This window comes from Dendropsophus ebraccatus, chromosome 1 (genome assembly GCF_027789765.1).
Source record: "Dendropsophus ebraccatus isolate aDenEbr1 chromosome 1, aDenEbr1.pat, whole genome shotgun sequence".
NCBI classification, from domain to species: Eukaryota; Metazoa; Chordata; class Amphibia; order Anura; family Hylidae; genus Dendropsophus; species Dendropsophus ebraccatus.
The window spans coordinates 215,664,486-215,682,046 of NC_091454.1; the positions used below are offsets into that span (position 1 = coordinate 215,664,486).

The 17,561-nt window shown below is 41.1% G+C and overlaps 1 protein-coding gene across 1 annotated transcript in view; it reads left to right on the forward strand.

Annotated features, from left to right (window-relative positions):
* The window catches only part of C3 (complement C3), a 34,358-nt gene that overhangs the window by 3,083 nt on the left and 13,714 nt on the right, over nucleotides 1–17,561 (forward strand). Inside the window, exons 5-23 of the mRNA XM_069948165.1 lie at nucleotides 1,116–1,210; nucleotides 1,428–1,510; nucleotides 1,603–1,690; nucleotides 3,264–3,366; nucleotides 3,950–4,070; nucleotides 5,359–5,474; nucleotides 5,568–5,714; nucleotides 6,354–6,557; nucleotides 6,694–6,885; nucleotides 7,894–8,055; nucleotides 8,149–8,278; nucleotides 9,505–9,579; nucleotides 9,889–10,089; nucleotides 11,264–11,375; nucleotides 11,915–12,000; nucleotides 13,665–13,804; nucleotides 14,441–14,653; nucleotides 15,333–15,399; nucleotides 15,984–16,070. Of these exons, the coding sequence (XP_069804266.1) occupies nucleotides 1,116–1,210; nucleotides 1,428–1,510; nucleotides 1,603–1,690; nucleotides 3,264–3,366; nucleotides 3,950–4,070; nucleotides 5,359–5,474; nucleotides 5,568–5,714; nucleotides 6,354–6,557; nucleotides 6,694–6,885; nucleotides 7,894–8,055; nucleotides 8,149–8,278; nucleotides 9,505–9,579; nucleotides 9,889–10,089; nucleotides 11,264–11,375; nucleotides 11,915–12,000; nucleotides 13,665–13,804; nucleotides 14,441–14,653; nucleotides 15,333–15,399; nucleotides 15,984–16,070 (2,422 nt within the window). The remainder of the gene's footprint in view (nucleotides 1–1,115; nucleotides 1,211–1,427; nucleotides 1,511–1,602; nucleotides 1,691–3,263; nucleotides 3,367–3,949; nucleotides 4,071–5,358; nucleotides 5,475–5,567; nucleotides 5,715–6,353; nucleotides 6,558–6,693; nucleotides 6,886–7,893; nucleotides 8,056–8,148; nucleotides 8,279–9,504; nucleotides 9,580–9,888; nucleotides 10,090–11,263; nucleotides 11,376–11,914; nucleotides 12,001–13,664; nucleotides 13,805–14,440; nucleotides 14,654–15,332; nucleotides 15,400–15,983; nucleotides 16,071–17,561) is intronic.

Below are 17,561 nucleotides of genomic sequence, written 5' to 3' on the forward strand. Positions count from 1 at the left end.
TACAGGGCCACTCTGGGGGGGGGGGGATCTTTTCAAATCAACTGGGATCAAAAAGTTCAGTCTTCCAGTACTTATCAGCTACTGTATGTCCTGCATAATACTGTGATCATATACCAGAACCATATAGTGCTCAAAGACTCCTACTGTATAGCAGCTGTATAATACTCCCATACTATGATCATATACCAGAGCCATCTAGTGTCCAAAGACTCCTACTGTATGGCATCTGTATAATACTGCCATACTATGATCATATACCAGAGCCATCTAGTGTCCAAAGACTCCTACTGTATAATACTGCCATACTGTGGTCATATACCAGGGCCATATAGGGCTCAAAGACTTCTACTGTATAATACTGCCATACTGTGGTCATATACCAGGGCCATATAGGGCTCAAAGACTTCTACTGTATAGCAGCTGTATAATACTCCCATTCTATGATCATATACCAGCGCGATCTAGTTCCTACTGTATAGTGTTTGCATAATATTGTCATACTATGATCATATAACAGTGCCGTAACAGTAATTATACTGTATACCACCTGCACCTGTATGGCATCTGTATAATACTGCCATACTATGATCATATACCAGAGCCATCTAGTGTCCAAAGACTCCTACTGTATAATACTGCCATACTGTGATCATATACAGTACCAGCGCCATACAATGCCCAAAGACTCCTACTGTATAGCATCTGTATAATACTACCATACTGGGCTCAGGTAACAGTGCCATCAAGTAGCCAAAAAAGTTGTACTTTATAGTGCCTACCTAATATTACTATACTATGATAATATACCATCGCCATCTAGTGCCCAAACAGTTATACTGTATAGTTCCTGCATAATATTGTCATACTGGGGTCATATAACGGAGCCATATAGTGCCCAAAGACCCCTACTGTATAGCGTCTATATAACACTACCATGCTGTGGTCGTATAACGGCGCCATCTAGTGCCCAAAGACTCCTACTGTATAACATCTGTATAATACTCCCATACTGTGCTCAGGTAACAGTGCCATCCAAATCACAGTACCATGCACACTGTCACACTGTTTTTGAGTACCCAAATATCACAGACCATCATTCTTTTTTGTCTCCACAGACCCCTGAAAATATCATTGTCAAGAGAGATACAGTGAAAACTGAAGGCAGCTCCGGCATCATCTCCTTATCCCACAAACTACCAGAACTAGTCAGGTAAATGTCACGTTTTTTACAGCGTTAACTTGAAGAACAATGGCGCCTCCCTCTGGCTGACCATGGTTCTAGTACCGTGACTATGTTAATGGCATCATTTAGTGCCCATATAAAAAAAAACGCCATACGGTGTCTGTAAAAATATCGTTATAAAGTGCTTAAATGAGTGCCATAGAGTGCTCCTATATTATACTGCTATATTATTCTGCCCCTACAGTGTGGGTGTATGGACCATATCAGCCAAATTTGAAGACTCTCCACAGCAAAACTACACCACCAACTTTGAGGTGAAGGAATACGGTAAGAGACTATAACTATGGATGGTGCGGGGAACATCAGATTGCAGGAGGTTCCGTATTTCTAGCCTTTTTCCATTGTTCTCCTATATCTAGTGCTGCCCACATTTGAGATTCAGCTGATTCCAGAGCAGAAATATTTTCATGTCAAAACTGATGAATTTGTGGTGGACATAAAAGCAAAGTAAGTACACCGTCAGTACGAGTGGAAGATCTGAGACTAAAGACACAAGACGCAAGTCATTCAGTTTCGGCCCGGCCAGTAAGTTTATGTGATATCAAGAGAAAGAAGGATTGGACATGCTGAATTCCAATGCCTGATCCATTTGTTCTTAAAGGGAATCTGTCATTATGAAAATGCTACCTAATCTATTGGCATCATGTTATAGAGCAGAAGGAACTGAGGAGATTGATATATAACTTTATGGGAAGATTCAGTATAAGGCTGGGTTCAATCTTTGTTTTTGCAATCCGTTTTTTTTCAAAAAGCGGATGAAAAACTGATGAAAAAAAACGGATGCAATTGTGTGTATCCGTTTTGATCCGCTTTTCCATTGACTTCCATTATTAAAAGAACAGATCAAAACGGATCCGTTTTTTTTTTTTAGCAGACACAAAAATGAGGTTGACCACGGGAAAAAAAAAACTGATCCGTTTTCATCCGGTTTTTTTTCTTTATAATGGAAGTCAATGGAAAAACGGATCAAAACGGATGCACACAATTGCACAAAAATCTGATTGCAAAAACGTAGTGTGAACCCAGCCTAACTTGTAATTTATTGATTGAAATCTCTGATGTTTCCATGCTAAAGAGTCCAGTCCATTAGGTGACACTCAATGGACTGGTACTCTTACTTAAAGTGTACCTGTCCTTTTAAAATGTTAAAAGTTTTGATCTGTCCGGGTTATGTCTCTATGTCAAAAGTTTTTAAGAATGACAGGTACACATTAAATTAACTTATCCCTTATACAGAGGATTCAAAATAGAGGTATTGAGGGCCTGTTCAGGAGGTCACAGGGGAGCCCAGTGGTTTAGGCCTCCCATAACTTTACACTTCTCCTGTAGATAGGGATAAGTTAAAGGGGTATTCCAGGAAAAATTTACTTTTTGCCTATCCACAGGATATAGGAAAAGTAGAAAATCTCGGGGTTCAAAGGTTGGACCCCCCAAGATCTCCTACTTTTCCTCTATCCTGTGGATAGGCAAAAAGTAAATTTGTTGATTGTTGTATTGGGCCCCACTGGCTCTGTTATGAATAGAGCCGCGGGTACGGCGTGTGACCCGCGGCTCTAGTCATTCCTATGGAACCACGGAAAGAGCTGAGTACGCCGGAAGAGCGCTGTTTATTTTTCCTGGAATACCTCTTTAATGTAAGTTTAAAGGCCCCCAAATCATTGGCTACTTTTAGTATCCATACGATGTATATGGAATAAGGTAGACAGTCTGTCAATGTTTGCTATTAGGGAAAACAACAACAGTTTGGATTTTTACCCATTGGATCTTTTATTTGCCCCAAGGATAGCCGTCATCAGATGCTTAGTGTCTGTTTATGTCTATTGAATAACATTCCGGTTAACCACACATAATTCTAAACAGTTTAGGGTGCATAACCATCTTATATCCATGACATGACTTGTGATCTGTATATATGTCCCAGAGGGGCTTGTGTATTCTAGTGATTAGGTATATATTCATCGTATCCCACAGTTGGATTGTGTGTGACTTCTTCATTCTCTGCCTTTCTATCCAATATCAGGTACCTCTATGGGAAGCCTGTACATGGCATGGCCTTTGTAATATTTGGGGTCAAGAAAGATGGTCTCAGGACCAGTTTGACAAACACTCTGAGACGAATTCCGGTAAGAAAATTATCCCAAATGTCATCAAAAATGTCTTTCCTTACTTTATACTTTAGAATTTTTTTTACACTTTTAACTAAAATAATTTTACGACTTTTCTGTCCGGTTTGATTTCCCATTTTCATTTTTTCTACCACCATTCTGTTTTGATGTCCATTTTCAATGAGGTAGATATAAAAGGATAGGCGGCACTCAGCAATCAATTACGTGGTCTTTATTGTAGAAAACATACACCGATAGACATTCGTGGGAGATCGTGGGAGATACAATGAATACAGGGACGCTGCACAGGCCTGTGCCTGTTGAGCACCCCTGCATTCAACGTATCTCCCACAAATGTTAATCAGTGTATGTTTTCTACAAGAAGGACCATGTAATTGATTGGTGAGTGCCGCCTATCCTTGTATATCTACCTCATTGGATTTTGTGTGCTATTGAAGCTGTGAACCATGTGCTAAGGTCATCTGATCTTGATCCTATTGAGCTGGTCGCACACTGTATAGGAGTAGAGGCATTGTTTAATTGCCAAGGCTGTGTCGGTATTATTCTGCATTGCTATTGATGTCCATTTTCTATTCCTTAGATTCAGGATGGAGAAGGGCTCGCTGCACTGAAGAGAGTGGATCTTCTTAATAACTTTAAAAAGGAAAGTGACATATTAGAGTATACCTTATATATGTCCATTACTCTCATCACAGATTCCGGTGAGTACTGTGAGGTTTAATGCATTTAGATGCCCTTTAGTTACTACGTCTACTTACCGTACAATACCATGCATAGAGTACGCAATCTATGTGTAATTTCCTACATAATGCATATCTATTAACTACATCCTCCTACAGCTTTATTTTTGACAGTGCTTTAGTGTCCATTGGTAGGGTATTTTGTTAGATTTTAACAACGGTAAAAAATATATTTTTTAGCCTTTGGTAGCTATGGGTTCAAAAAAATTCTTTAAGGAACTTTTACATGTAGAACAATTTCTTGATGTGATTGCCCATTGAAAATATAAACTAATTGCAAAGAGTAAATTGGAAAGCTAAAGCATCCCACCCATTTATATAAAGGAACTAGTGGTTGGTTATAATTGGGAAAATGGTTACACTATATTTTCGAATCGCTATTATCTTCTTTCAAGTTATTTTTAACTAATATCTAACCATAAAGAAGAAGTCAAAAAATAGTCACTTGGCATGGGGGTAAGGGGGTTGGGGCATATATATACTGCTTCCCGCTTCAACCAACACTGTGAAAGCAATGCAATGTCATTACATTATCTAGACACATAAGGGCTGATCTACTAATGTTGTTTCGTCAAATAAATGTTGGTTTTGTGTCTATTTTCCCTGCCTATTTACTGTTCCAACTTACTTATTAATGGTGTGCAAAACAAAAATCCCAGAAACCTGACTAACCAGTTGTTTTTGCCTAAAAAGCCGAAAAGTGGGAGTGTCATGGGAGGAGCCCTTTAAACCCACCATAACCAACATATTTATCAAACAAACCATCTTTTTATTACGAGTTTTCCATTTTAATATTCAGCCACTTCTAGAGTAGTGGGAAGATCAGGATTTAGTTTTGTCATATGAAAATATGTTGGATTGTTGAAAACAAGACCCCCCCATAGGGCCTGATTTACTAAAATTGTCTGGTTTTCAACAACCCTACACCTCAGGGTTTTAGTTTCTCAAACCAACAGATTTAATAATGTGCCCAATGCCCTTAGTAAATCTGGTGGTGACAAATCTAAAACCCAGCCTTCCAACCGCACTAGAATAGGCTGATTTTTTTCTAATGGAAAACCCATCCAAAAAATGATAGTTTATTTAATAAATATGTTGGTGATGGCGGGACACACCCACGGCATGCCCAACCGGCAGGGAAGCAGGTCACAAAACCGACACTTTTCTGACGGAATCACGTTAGTAAATCAGCCCCAGTGTTCTACATTTGTAGCTGTACTGACCACATGGGTTCCTGTCTTCTTATTAGGTAGTGAAATTGTGGAAAGTGAACTGGAAGATATTCATATTGTGACGTCACCATTTAAGATTCTATTTACCAAAACCTCCAAATACTTTAAGCCTGGAATGCCTTTTGACCTTATGGTATGTGACTCTTTTTGACGTTATCTATAAAACTATATGATATAGCCATATGTATACGTATACGTCTCTAAACTGCATTTCTTTATTATAAAGGTGTTTGTGACAAACCCTGATGGTTCTCCAGCAATTCGTGTCCCGGTGGTTGCTGAACCCGGAAGAGTTCAGGGTATAACCGGAGCAGAGGGGACGGCCAGGCTGACATTGAACACTGCTTCAAATATTAATGTCCTTCCAATTACTGTAAGTATCTCAATGAATAAACATATGGCCATAGAGGAAGCAAAGGAGGAACACACTATTGAGGACCTTCTGTGTATAAGGACTCTTGCACACTACGGAAATCACGCAAATAACTTGATGTGGATTGAGTCGCTCACCCCCTCCCCCATGCTCCCGCTTGAAGTTCCGCCTGACCCATAGGCTCTGTTCTATGGTCAGGCGGATTCCGCCGTCCATGTCAATTCTTTGGACGGACGTCGTAATCTGCCTGAGCCTAAAATGAAGCCTATGGAATGTCCAAATGTTCAAGTGGGAGTGCGCACGGAATCTGTGGCAAGTTATCCGTGTGATTTGCATAGTGTGCAAGGGCCCTAAAATAGACATCTTAAAGATTTCAGTGGGCATTGGGTAATTCCCTATTTCTCCTGTGGTGGTGCTATGCAGGATTTAAACACTTCTTACTAAGTTCCATTGCAGATTGCGGATATTAGGTTTAGAGGTCCTATTTTTAGTGTCAATGTTACATGGGGGCTAGTGATCATGCATTCGGAAAAGCAAGCAAAGTCCACAGTTTGTGATGCTCCTCCAGATCAGTTTTATGATGGACAATTTTATTAATCTGTCGCACCTTAATATTCCTATCGACTCCTCGTATTTCAGGTAAAAACAGCACACCCTGCAATACCAGATAGTAATCAGGCATCGGCAACCATGACGGCCAATGCTTACCAGTCCGGTGGAAATTACCTGCACGTTGGTATCACGGCCTCAGAGATCAAACCTGGAGACAATCTTGCCGTAAACTTCAATATTCGTAATCCCAGCCCTGCTGTTCAGAACCAGATCCAACACTTCACCTATCTGGTAATCAGTTTCATTTTCCATAACAGCTACTATATCGCTGCATGGTAGCTTCTGTATCGCGATGACTACAAGGCTGCTATAAGCAGTTGGATCCCATTTTGATCTTCTCTGTACAATTTCCATCCATTCTTTTTAGATCATGAACAAGGGCAGGATTGTGAAGGTGGACAGACAACCTCGGTTGCAGGGACAGGCCTTGGTTACCATGTCTCTCCCCATCAAAGAAGAATTTATTCCATCCTTCCGTATAATTGCATATTACATTATTGGAAATGAGATCGTCTCGGATTCTGTCTGGGTGGATGTAACCGACACGTGCATGGGAACGGTAAGACACCCTATCGGAAAGAAAAATGGTTTCCAATGGAGTAGAGAGAGGAGATATGAGGCAGTGCAGGACACTGAGGAGCGTACATGTATCAGCTCATGAGCTTGTGGTCAGTGTGTTCCCCACTTCTTTTTTTTAAGAACTGGCACAATAAGACTGGCAGCTTCAAGTTACAAAGCTGGTAAAGAGTTTCATGGTTACAGTTTACTACTACAACTTTAGGCCATGTTCACACAAAGTATGTTTAGCATAAATCACGGCCGTTGTTGCAAATTTCCACCACGGCCATAATTTATTGATAAACATACGTTGTATTTGAATGAATGAAATCCACATAGTATACGCTCCGGCCGGGATTCCATCTGGACGCACGAAAAAATTAACATATTTATTGGATAGCGGCCGTACAAGACATGTAAGTTCACAAAATGGAGCATGCGGCTGCAGTACCGTCCGGGATGATCTTCAGTAACACCGGCTGTTCTGTGACCCCCGACCAGGTCACAGAATGGCCAGTGTTATACCATGTGTGAACATGGCCTTAATGTGGTAAATCTGGCACAAGAGTAGGCCATGCCTTTCCCCTGCCTTGCCGCACCCCCTGCCCGCCCATTGGGTGAGTGGGGATATAGCAGATGTACGCTGAAGAGAAGGGCCAAATCTGCACCCTCTCTCTAGCGTACGCCAGTTGCGCAACATTCTTAAATGGTTATGGAGGTAAACCATGCACTCCATATTGGCAACAAGAACAGACTCTTATATCAGTTCTGACATTTTCTCCTCCTATGTAGTGACATACAGTAACATACTAGTGTCACAATACCAACATTCGATACCGGCCTCACTGTTAATCTCTTCTAACCAAATTCCCCATTATCATACCAAATATAATGGAGCCTGGCAAGACCATTGAGTACTGTTCCTCTCGGTCCTACAAAGATCCTGAAACAGATGTTTTTCTACCTTCACTATAGTTTGCTAATATACCTATGTTATGCCCTGAAACAGCTACTGGTGACGGGTAACACAGATAGAGACAGCAAACCACAAAGCCCTGGTTCTTCCATGAAACTGAAACTGCAAGCGGATCACATGGCCAATGTTGGACTGGTGGCCGTAGACAAAGGAGTCTATGTGCTGAACAGTAAATTTAAGATGTCCCAAAAGAAGGTGAGGACTTTAATTTAAACCATATTAGAAATCATCATGTCAAAGCAATATATCTGCGATTCAAATCTATCCGCATCTCTCTTACGTATCCAGGTGTGGGAGGCTGTGGAGAAATCAGACATTGGCTGCACCCCTGGAAGTGGTCTCAATAGTATGGGGGTGTTTTATGATGCTGGCTTGGCCCTGCAATCAAGTTCCCAATTAACAACCCAGCAGAGATCAGGTACTGAGAGACATAATGATACATTTTTTTCTGCTGAAAATTATGTTTTAGATTTTTACATTAGAAGATTGGGGAGGAGAAAAGGGTCAACTGGCCTGTGGATAGGAAATTTTGGCAGGGCAGCAAGGCATAGACAGGGTCCTAAAGGAAAAACTAGAAGGAGAGAATATGAAATGGTGGGGGGTAGAGGAGATGTATTAGAGAAGTCATGAAGGAGAGAATATGAAGTGGTGGGGAGTAGGGGAGAGGTATTGGAGAAGTCATGAAGGAGAGAATATGAAGTGGGGAGTAGGGGAGAGGTATTGGAGAAGACATGAAGGAGAGAATATGAAGTGGTGGGGAGTACAGGAGAGGTTTTGGAAAAGTCATGAAGGAGAGAATATGAAGTGGTGGGGAGTAGGGGAGAGGTATTGGAGAAGTCATGAAGGAGAGAATATGAAGTGGTGGGGAGGAGAGGAGAGATATTGGAGAAATCAGGAAGGAGAGAATATGAAGAGGTAGGGAGTAGAGGAGATGTATTAGAGAAGTCATGAAGGAGAGAATATGAAGTGGTGGGGAGTAGAGGAGGGGTATTAGAGAAGTTAAGAAGGAGAGAATATAAATTGGTGGGAAGTAGGGAAGAGGTATTGGAGAAATCAGGAAGGAGAGAATATGAAGTGGTGGAAAGTAGAGGAGAGGTACTGGAGAAGTCACAAAGGAGAAAAAAGCCATCATGATTGGAGACCTAAAAGATCATTAGAGTGGAGGAGAGTTTAGAGAACCATGACAGTTGGGGTGTAAAAGAATGAATTCAAGAAAAGAAGAAGTCAAGGAAGAAATCATAAGGATGTAAAGCAAAAAATAAAAGAGGTGAGACATTTGTGACATTTTGAAGGAGAAAATTAAGAACTAGAGGAGGAAAAGATAACAATTTAGAAATAACGTTACATTGGAAAGAAAGTGAAGAAGTAAGGAGAAGAGGAGAAAGGTGCAGGAGTCCTAAGAACTAAACAGTGAAAACAGTCATGGGAATATAAAAAGATGATGAGAATGATGAGAAGGAGGGAAACAAGTGAAAACATGAAGATGTATTGAGTGGAGGAGAGGCATAAGAGAAAATAAATCTGGCCGTACACATTGGACACTGACATTTTCAACCACTTCCACTGATCATTGTTTTACATGATGGCCAATAACCAATGTCTGGTGTATGGTCAGTAATGCTCATCAACTCTTTTTTTTTCCAGACCCACAATGTGAAGTCCGGGCTGCTCGGAGGCGCCGCTCCTCTGCACAACTGGTTGAACAGAAAACCACCTATGGTGAGATGAAGGGCCGTGGGCAGTGATCATCTTTTTTTATTCTCTGTATAAGCTAGGAGGAGGGAAACACTGAAACCTGTAGTATGAGGCTAAATTCACACTGTCTTTTCTTGGCCACCTGACAGACGTCTTTTTAGATGTCTGTCATTTTGAGGTCAAATAACGTCCTTGTTTTTAAAATAACGGATGTTATTTGACCTAAAAATGACAGCCACCGAATGGCCAAAAAAGGCATTGTGGGAACCTAGCCTAATAGTGTATCAATGTGGTTTTGGATTCGCTATGCTCAATGAAAATGTATTTTTTCAGCTTCCAAGTACGGTGAGTCAGTGAGGAAATGCTGCACGGATGGTATGACCGAAAATCCAATGGGTCACAGCTGTGAAAAACGAGCAAGAAACATCTTGGAAGGCAAAGAATGTGTGGACGCTTTCTTGGACTGCTGCAAATACATTACAGAGAAGAGAGAGGAGGAGAGAAAGCTGAAAGACCAGGATGAATATGGCAGAAGTGAGAAGGGGGATATGGAAAATACTTAGTTAAATGTGTATCCTTAAAGGGATCATCCAGGATTAGACAAAGAATGGCTACTTCCTTTCAAAATCATCACCACCCATGTCCTCAGGTTGTGTGTGGTATTACAATTCAGCTCCATTCACTTCAAGGGAACTGAGATGCAAAACCCAGGACACGACAGATGTTATTTCTGGAAGAAAGCGGCCATGTTTTTCTGATTCTGAGCCAGGATAACCCCTTTTACCAAAGCTAAATTTACTATAAGGGGGACTGTACATTTACACATTGCAAATTTCCTCTGAACGAGCTTTGCAGAAGTACGTGTGTTTGACACCAGAACAAACCCCAAATCAGATTAGTAGAGCAGATTTTCAAAAACTTCCACCACATATCTAATATCAAACCAAAGATATGGTCTACATCCTCCATAACCACCCATAATCCAGCTTAGGATCTCAGGATACCCTATATATATCATGACTGTGATACATCAATGTGATGTAAAGACAATTCTTGTTGAGCCACACATAGCGGTGTATATAGTCCTCGGCACTCATCAGACTTCTATCCAAGAAGGTTAGTACTTTATTCACATACAAATAGGAAGATAGACAAGACAAGAAGTCGGTCTATGGACATTTTTAGCCAGGTGAAACCCATATGTCTTGGTGACCTTTATTGCCTTCAAGACAGAAATAGGACTAATGGGACATTCACCAGGCCTATCTCTACTTTTTTAGAGTATGTTCACAGAATATTTTGAGTATTTGATACTCAAAAGCTCAGCCGTTATTTTGAGTATTGAATAATGGCCGTTGTCTAACATACTTTGGCGGCCGCCATTGCAATGATAGCCGATGGTAAATTTTTCATGTTCGTCACCGTTCACTCAATAACGACCGCAAATTAATGACATGAACATTAATTTGACGGCCGTTGAGAACAGCCTTTAATGGAAATCATGGAAGAGTAAAAACAATGGCCGTTATTTTAAATAAAAATGGCGGCCGTTATTTTACAGCTTGGAAACATGGCCTAATGCTGTATTAACCGCCATAAAAAAACCTTTTCAGGTATAGTGGCCGCCAATGGAAAACCTCATTATGTAGGTTTAGTGATTTGTATGTGAAGATGTGCAGCTATAAACACGGCGTGTTCTTTTCGGCAGGCAATGAAGATGACGAATATCTCCCAGATTCGGATATTGTGTCAAGAACAGAGTTCCCAGAGTCATGGTTCTGGAAAATAGAACAAATGACAGAAAGACCTGATAATAATGGGTACGTACACTATATAAGAAGTCATGTTGTATGTAACCAGGAGAGATACACCTACATTATAAAAAATATTCCCCTCCCACTGCTGTTCCTGATGCTATCCGGGTCCCTCCTGATCTCCCCTTCCTGGTTCCCTTTCACCACACAGGAATTACCTATTTAGCCAATTACCGACTGAGGTGTGTCACCACTGTGGACCATCCCCTTTATTTCCTGGGCTAATATGGGTCCAGGAATAACAAGGACCCAGGGAGCGTTGGACCAGTATCCAGTCTATCCAAAGAACAATCCAGTTTTTGATCTCCAGTTTCCAATGTCTTAGATTTCAACCGTAAAATAGTATTTATTATCTTCGCGCCTGGTGTACATTGGCAATAAATTCAGCATTAGACATAGGGGATGAAGATTTAGTTAAGACTGACTTACAGATACACCGGTCTTGATAAATCCCCCCAAACAGTTTGTACTTTTAGCAACCTCTATATAACCAAACATCACGTGGAGGTTTAGAGATCTTGACCACAAGTTTTTCTTTTATTTAGAATTTCAACTAAAGTGCTTAACGTCTTCTTGAAGGATTCGATCACTACTTGGGAGGTCCTGGCTGTGAGTCTCTCTCCAAATAAAGGTACTAACCTTAGAAAGGTGTTCCGGGTGGAGGGTTGGGTGTTTATGGTCTTGTTTGTATCCGATGGTTAGATTACAAAACACGAAGCCATGGACTTGAATGAATACTAAAGGCCATATTACACGGGCCGATCTGGAGGTGCACTCAAGTGCCGACCTGTCAGATCAGAGCTCATTTGCTCCTCTTTCCCCACTGGGTAAGAGTGGAGGGGCCCGTGGAGAGCTGCGGGAGGGCTGCCCGGGTGATTGTTAGATCGTCTGGGGAGCCCATAGGAGATAGCAGTGGTCTGCTGCTGCCGCTCCTATTACACAGGGTGATGGCCAGCAGACCGTCGTTATCTTATTTTTTCAACATATTGAAAGACAAGGATAACCCACAGTATGCATGAACGTTGCCTTTTAACACTAGCTATTACACCAAGCGATAATCGGGCGTAACGGCCGATAATCGCTAGAATACTACCGATAATCGCTTAGTGTAATAGGGCTTTAGGCTGGGTTCACACACAGTATATTTCAGACTGTATTTGGTCCTCATGTCAGGTCCTCATAGCAACCAAAACCAGGAGTGGAATAAAAGCACAGAAGGGCTATGTTCACTCAATGTTGTAATTGAGTGGATGGCGGCCATATAACGGTAAATAACTGCCATTATTTCAATACAACAGCCGTTGTTTTAAGATAACAGCAAATATTTACCGTTATATGGCGGCCATCCACTCAATTACAACATTGTGTGAACAGATCCTTTCTGTGCTTTTAATCCACTCCTGGTTTTGGTTGCTATGAGGACCGAATACTGCCTGAAATATACTGTACTTGAACCCAGCATTAAGCGATATTTCAGAAAAATACCTAGAATTATATTCCTTTTTTTTTTATAGGAAAATATTGCACTAGAGTATGACCATTAATGTTGAGGATATACAGTATTCCAATACATGAGCAAGTGACCAACGTCACGAGACCTAAGTGGTTCTCATATTACAGGCAGCTAACCCTAATAGGACAGGGGTCATACCATGTTTTGGGCATCTGGAGACATGCCAACGTACCCCTGCTTGGATTGGCATGGGCCCCATTTATTTTAATGGCCCGAGAGTAGTTAGCTAATGACTACATTTAGGTCATTTTCTGAGAATATTCAAGCTTTGTCTTGGACAAAAAAATGCTGTAGATCCGAAACTGACCCAAATGTAGCCACCAGATGACTAAGCAATCGAAATAAAAGGGGCCTTTGCTGATCCAAACAGGGATACGTAGGCAGGCACTTTTGACAGTTTCCTAACATATCCGAGCCTCAGAGACACAAATCATGACGTGAGCCCCAATACTATTGGTCAGGCCACACAATCCATTTTCAGTGTCGGTATTCAGTATTTTACTATTCCTGATTTGTGTTGCACACACCATCTCCCCACCTTTCAATGCCCCTCCCGAGCCCCCCCTACCCACCCATGAAGCGAGTGGTGGATACGGCAGGCATACACCAGGAAGACGGGGCAAATGTGCGCCTTCTCCCTGTCGTACACGTCGGGCAGGACTTTCATAAATGTCCCCTTCATGTTTCTATTCTTCAAGCTGCCTATAACAAAAACATTTACCTAAGTAACACAGTCTATTACATACATTGAGTTATCAACAGGATTTCTATCTTTTGCGCAGGTATTTGTGTAGCCAAGCCTTATGAAATCCAGGTGATGAAGGACTTCTTTATTGACCTGAAGCTTCCATATTCCGTGGTGAGAAATGAGCAGGTGGAAATCCGAGCTGTACTTTACAACTATGGCCATGACAGCATCAAGGTAAGGAATGACTTCCAAAACTACGTCAACAATTAACAACTTTTTTCATATCAATTTATGATGGTCGGAGTCCCATCCTATTGGTTCTGACTGTTCCACCACTTTTGCTTAAATAAAAATTTGTACAAATTTTTAAAAAATCCATAGGCCCAGGTTAATTAATTATCCTTTACATTTCTTATGTTCTTCATAGTTAAAGCGAATATACCAACAGCTTCATCTCATGCCGGTGGTGTGGTGCTTTTTTTGAACCGATTCCCGCATTAGTGCCGATCTAATCCCAAGCACTCTCCAGCCAGCACGCCTACAGTGTGACCCCCCGCAATGGTTCTAATAGAGCCGCAACACAGAAGGGAGGGGAGATCGTCATACAGGGGGGCCCTAGGGCCTGCCCCCAGTGCTTCGGGGCTAGACGGTGCTCGGGAATAGACCGGTGCCATGTGCGAGAACCAGATAGCAGTTCAAAAAAAAGGACTGCGTCACCTGCATCCCCACACTGATGCCGGTCTATCCATGTAGTAACACCAAAGCAATGTACCTGGTGGTACATTTACTTTAAATCTTTTTTTTTAAGTACTTGTATTCCCATATTCCTTTCAGTACTATGGCAACTTTTATTGTCTTCATCCATCTTAGGTGCGAGTGGAACTAACTCACAACCCAGAGTTCTGTAGTCTGTCTACGGCCAAGGCAAAATTCCGCCAGATTATAGATATTAGACCTCAGTCTTCTGTGGCTGTTCCTTTCATTCTTGTCCCATTGAGCCTGGGTTATCATGATGTGGAGGTGAAGGCTGCAGTTTCTGGACAGTTTTTGTCAGATGGTGTCAGAAAGAAACTAAAAGTTGTGGTAAGTAGGTGTGAGTCATGTTTATGTACCCTTTATTACGGTAGTATATAGTTTTTTATCATCTGAAAATATTTGTGGTTCTATATATCTATATATTTTTGGATGGGGGGGTGGTTACCGGTGGGTCCCCAAGGGGATCACAATATACATTAATTAAAGGGGTACTCCCGCTAAAAAAAAAATCTTTAAAATCAACTGGTTTCAGAAAGTTATATAGATTTGTAATTTACTTCTATTTCAATATCTCCAGCTGTCCCATATATATCAACTGCTGTATGTCCTGTAGGAAGTGGTGTATTCTTCGCAGTCTTACACAGTGCTCTCTGCTGCCACCTCTGTCCATGTCAGGAACTGTGCAGAGCAGCAGCAAATCCCCATAGAAAACCTCTCCTGCTCTGGACAGTTCCTGACATGGACAGAGGTGGCAGCAGAGAGCACTGTGTCAGGTGGGAAAGAATACACCACCTCCTGCAGGACATACAGCAGCTGATAAGTATGGGAAGGCTGGATATTTTTTTTTAAATAGAAACAAATTACAAATCTATATAATTTTTTTTTTTAAAACAGTTGATTTGAAAGAAAAATGTTTTCACTGGAGAGCTCCTTTAAGAAAAAAAGTAAACTCTGCTTATTCAATTACTGTAATGCAACTTATTTATGTCCTTGTTTTATCTTTTAGCCTGAAGGTATTCGCATAACCAAAAATATAAAACAAGTCACCCTGGAACCAGCGGTCAGAGGAAAAGGTACTGCTAATTCTATTCATATGACATATAGAATTTTTTACTGTGACCATAGAGATTCATAGGTCCGCTCTGGGGCTGTGAAAACTATTATATACTATTTGTGCATCGTGCAATGACCATTGGTTACTACAGTGTGTTAGGAGGTGAATAGCTCTTAGAGGGTGTTTACCCTATGGTAAGCCTTAAAAATAGTGTAAAGGGGGTTATGTCACCATTAGAGGCTATCCCTATTCTCAGGATAGAGGCTAACATTGTGATTATCATGATCTGGCTGCTTTACTCAGCTGATCCTATAGAGAATGTGTGCGCACATATCCATCACTCCATTTTGATGAAAAACTTGGGTCTCCATTGTTGAGGGTGGGTCATGTTGAAATTTAACAGCCGAATCCTTCTCCTCCCTGCCTTCTGCCATCAGGGAAGAGTCGGAGGGCACCCATACACATAAGAAGGTCAGCTGGTTTTGCCGACCTTGCCCACTTAGTAATGCTTTCAGAAGACGATAGACATGTAAATGTTTTTTATTCAACTTTTAACACACAGCTAGCTATAGATTGATTGATTTGGGTTTTTATCTCTATTAGATGGTGTTCAAGAAGAGAAAGTATCACCTCTGGATGAGAAAAACATTGTACCTAGGACAGATGTTGAAACATTTGTAACTCTTCAAGGTAAAAACAAGCAAACAAACATAAAAAACATTACTTTGTGCTAAAGTTTAGACTATCTATAGATAATAGTAGGACACCCACACCAGCTCGTAGCATTGAATGACACAAACAAGTTCCCTTCGATGACCCAAAAAAAAGCAAGAATTAAAACACTAAAACACAAACAGTTATCCTATGTGTCTAAGGCTGGGTTCACACTACGTATATTTCAGTCAGTATTGTGGTCCTCATATTGCAACCAAAACCAGGAGTGGATTAAAAACACAGAAAGGCTCTGTTCACACAATGGTGAAATTGAGTGGATGGCCGCCATATAACAGTAAATAACGGCCATTATTTCAATATAACAGCCATTGTTTTAAAATAACAGCAAATATTTGCCATTAAATGGCGGCCATCCACTCAATTTCACCATTGTGTGAACAGATCCTTTCTGTGTTTTTAATCCACTCCTGGTTTTGGTTGCAATATGAGGACCACAATACTGACTGAAATATACGTAGTGTGAACCCAGCCTAATTAACCAGTAAGAGGTTTGCCCGCACATTGTGTTCTACTGAGTTCCATGCTGTCATCCCCCTATACCTCATGATTTGCTAGTTTCCAATGTACTGATACATCAGGATGTACTGGTCCCTGTAAGGTCCACCAGCTCATCATGATATACTGGTCTCCACTTTAAGGTCTACTGATATACTACATTTCCTATTTTCCACTCTGAAGTCTACCAGTACATTGTAATCTACTGTTCTCCACTCTGAAGTCCATTGATGCCCAATATCCACTGGTCTCCATGCTGAGGTCCACCTCTACCTTGTGGTCTGTTGGTCTCCAGTCTGACATCTACTGATACCAATATTTACTGGTATCCAGTCTGTGCATCATGATATAGTGATACATCTTAATTTAATGGTCTCTACTCTGAAGTCTGCTGATACATTAAACCCACTAGTCTCCATGCTAAGGTCCACCTATACTTGATGTATATGATGTATTTGTATATGTATATGTATATGATCCACTCTGGAGTCTACTGATAAATCATAATCTACTGGTCTTTACTGTGGAGTCTATTGATACATTATCATCTACTGGTCTCCACTTTGGAGTCTACTGATACATTATCATCTACTGGTCTCCACTTTGGAGTCTACTGATACATCATCATCTACTGGTCTCCACTTTGGAGTCTACTGATACATTATCATCTACTTGTCTCCACTCTGGAGTCTACTGATACAACATAATCTAATGGTCTCCACTCTGGAGTCTACTGATACATTATCATCTACTGGTCTCCACCCTGGAGTCTACTGATACATCATAATCTACTGGTCTCCACTCTGGAGTCTACTGATACATCATAATCTACTGGTGTCCACTCTGGAGTCTACTGATACATTATCATCTACTGGTCTCCACTCTGGAGTCTACTGATACATTATCATCTACTGGTCTCCACTCTGGAGTCTACTGATACATCATAATCTA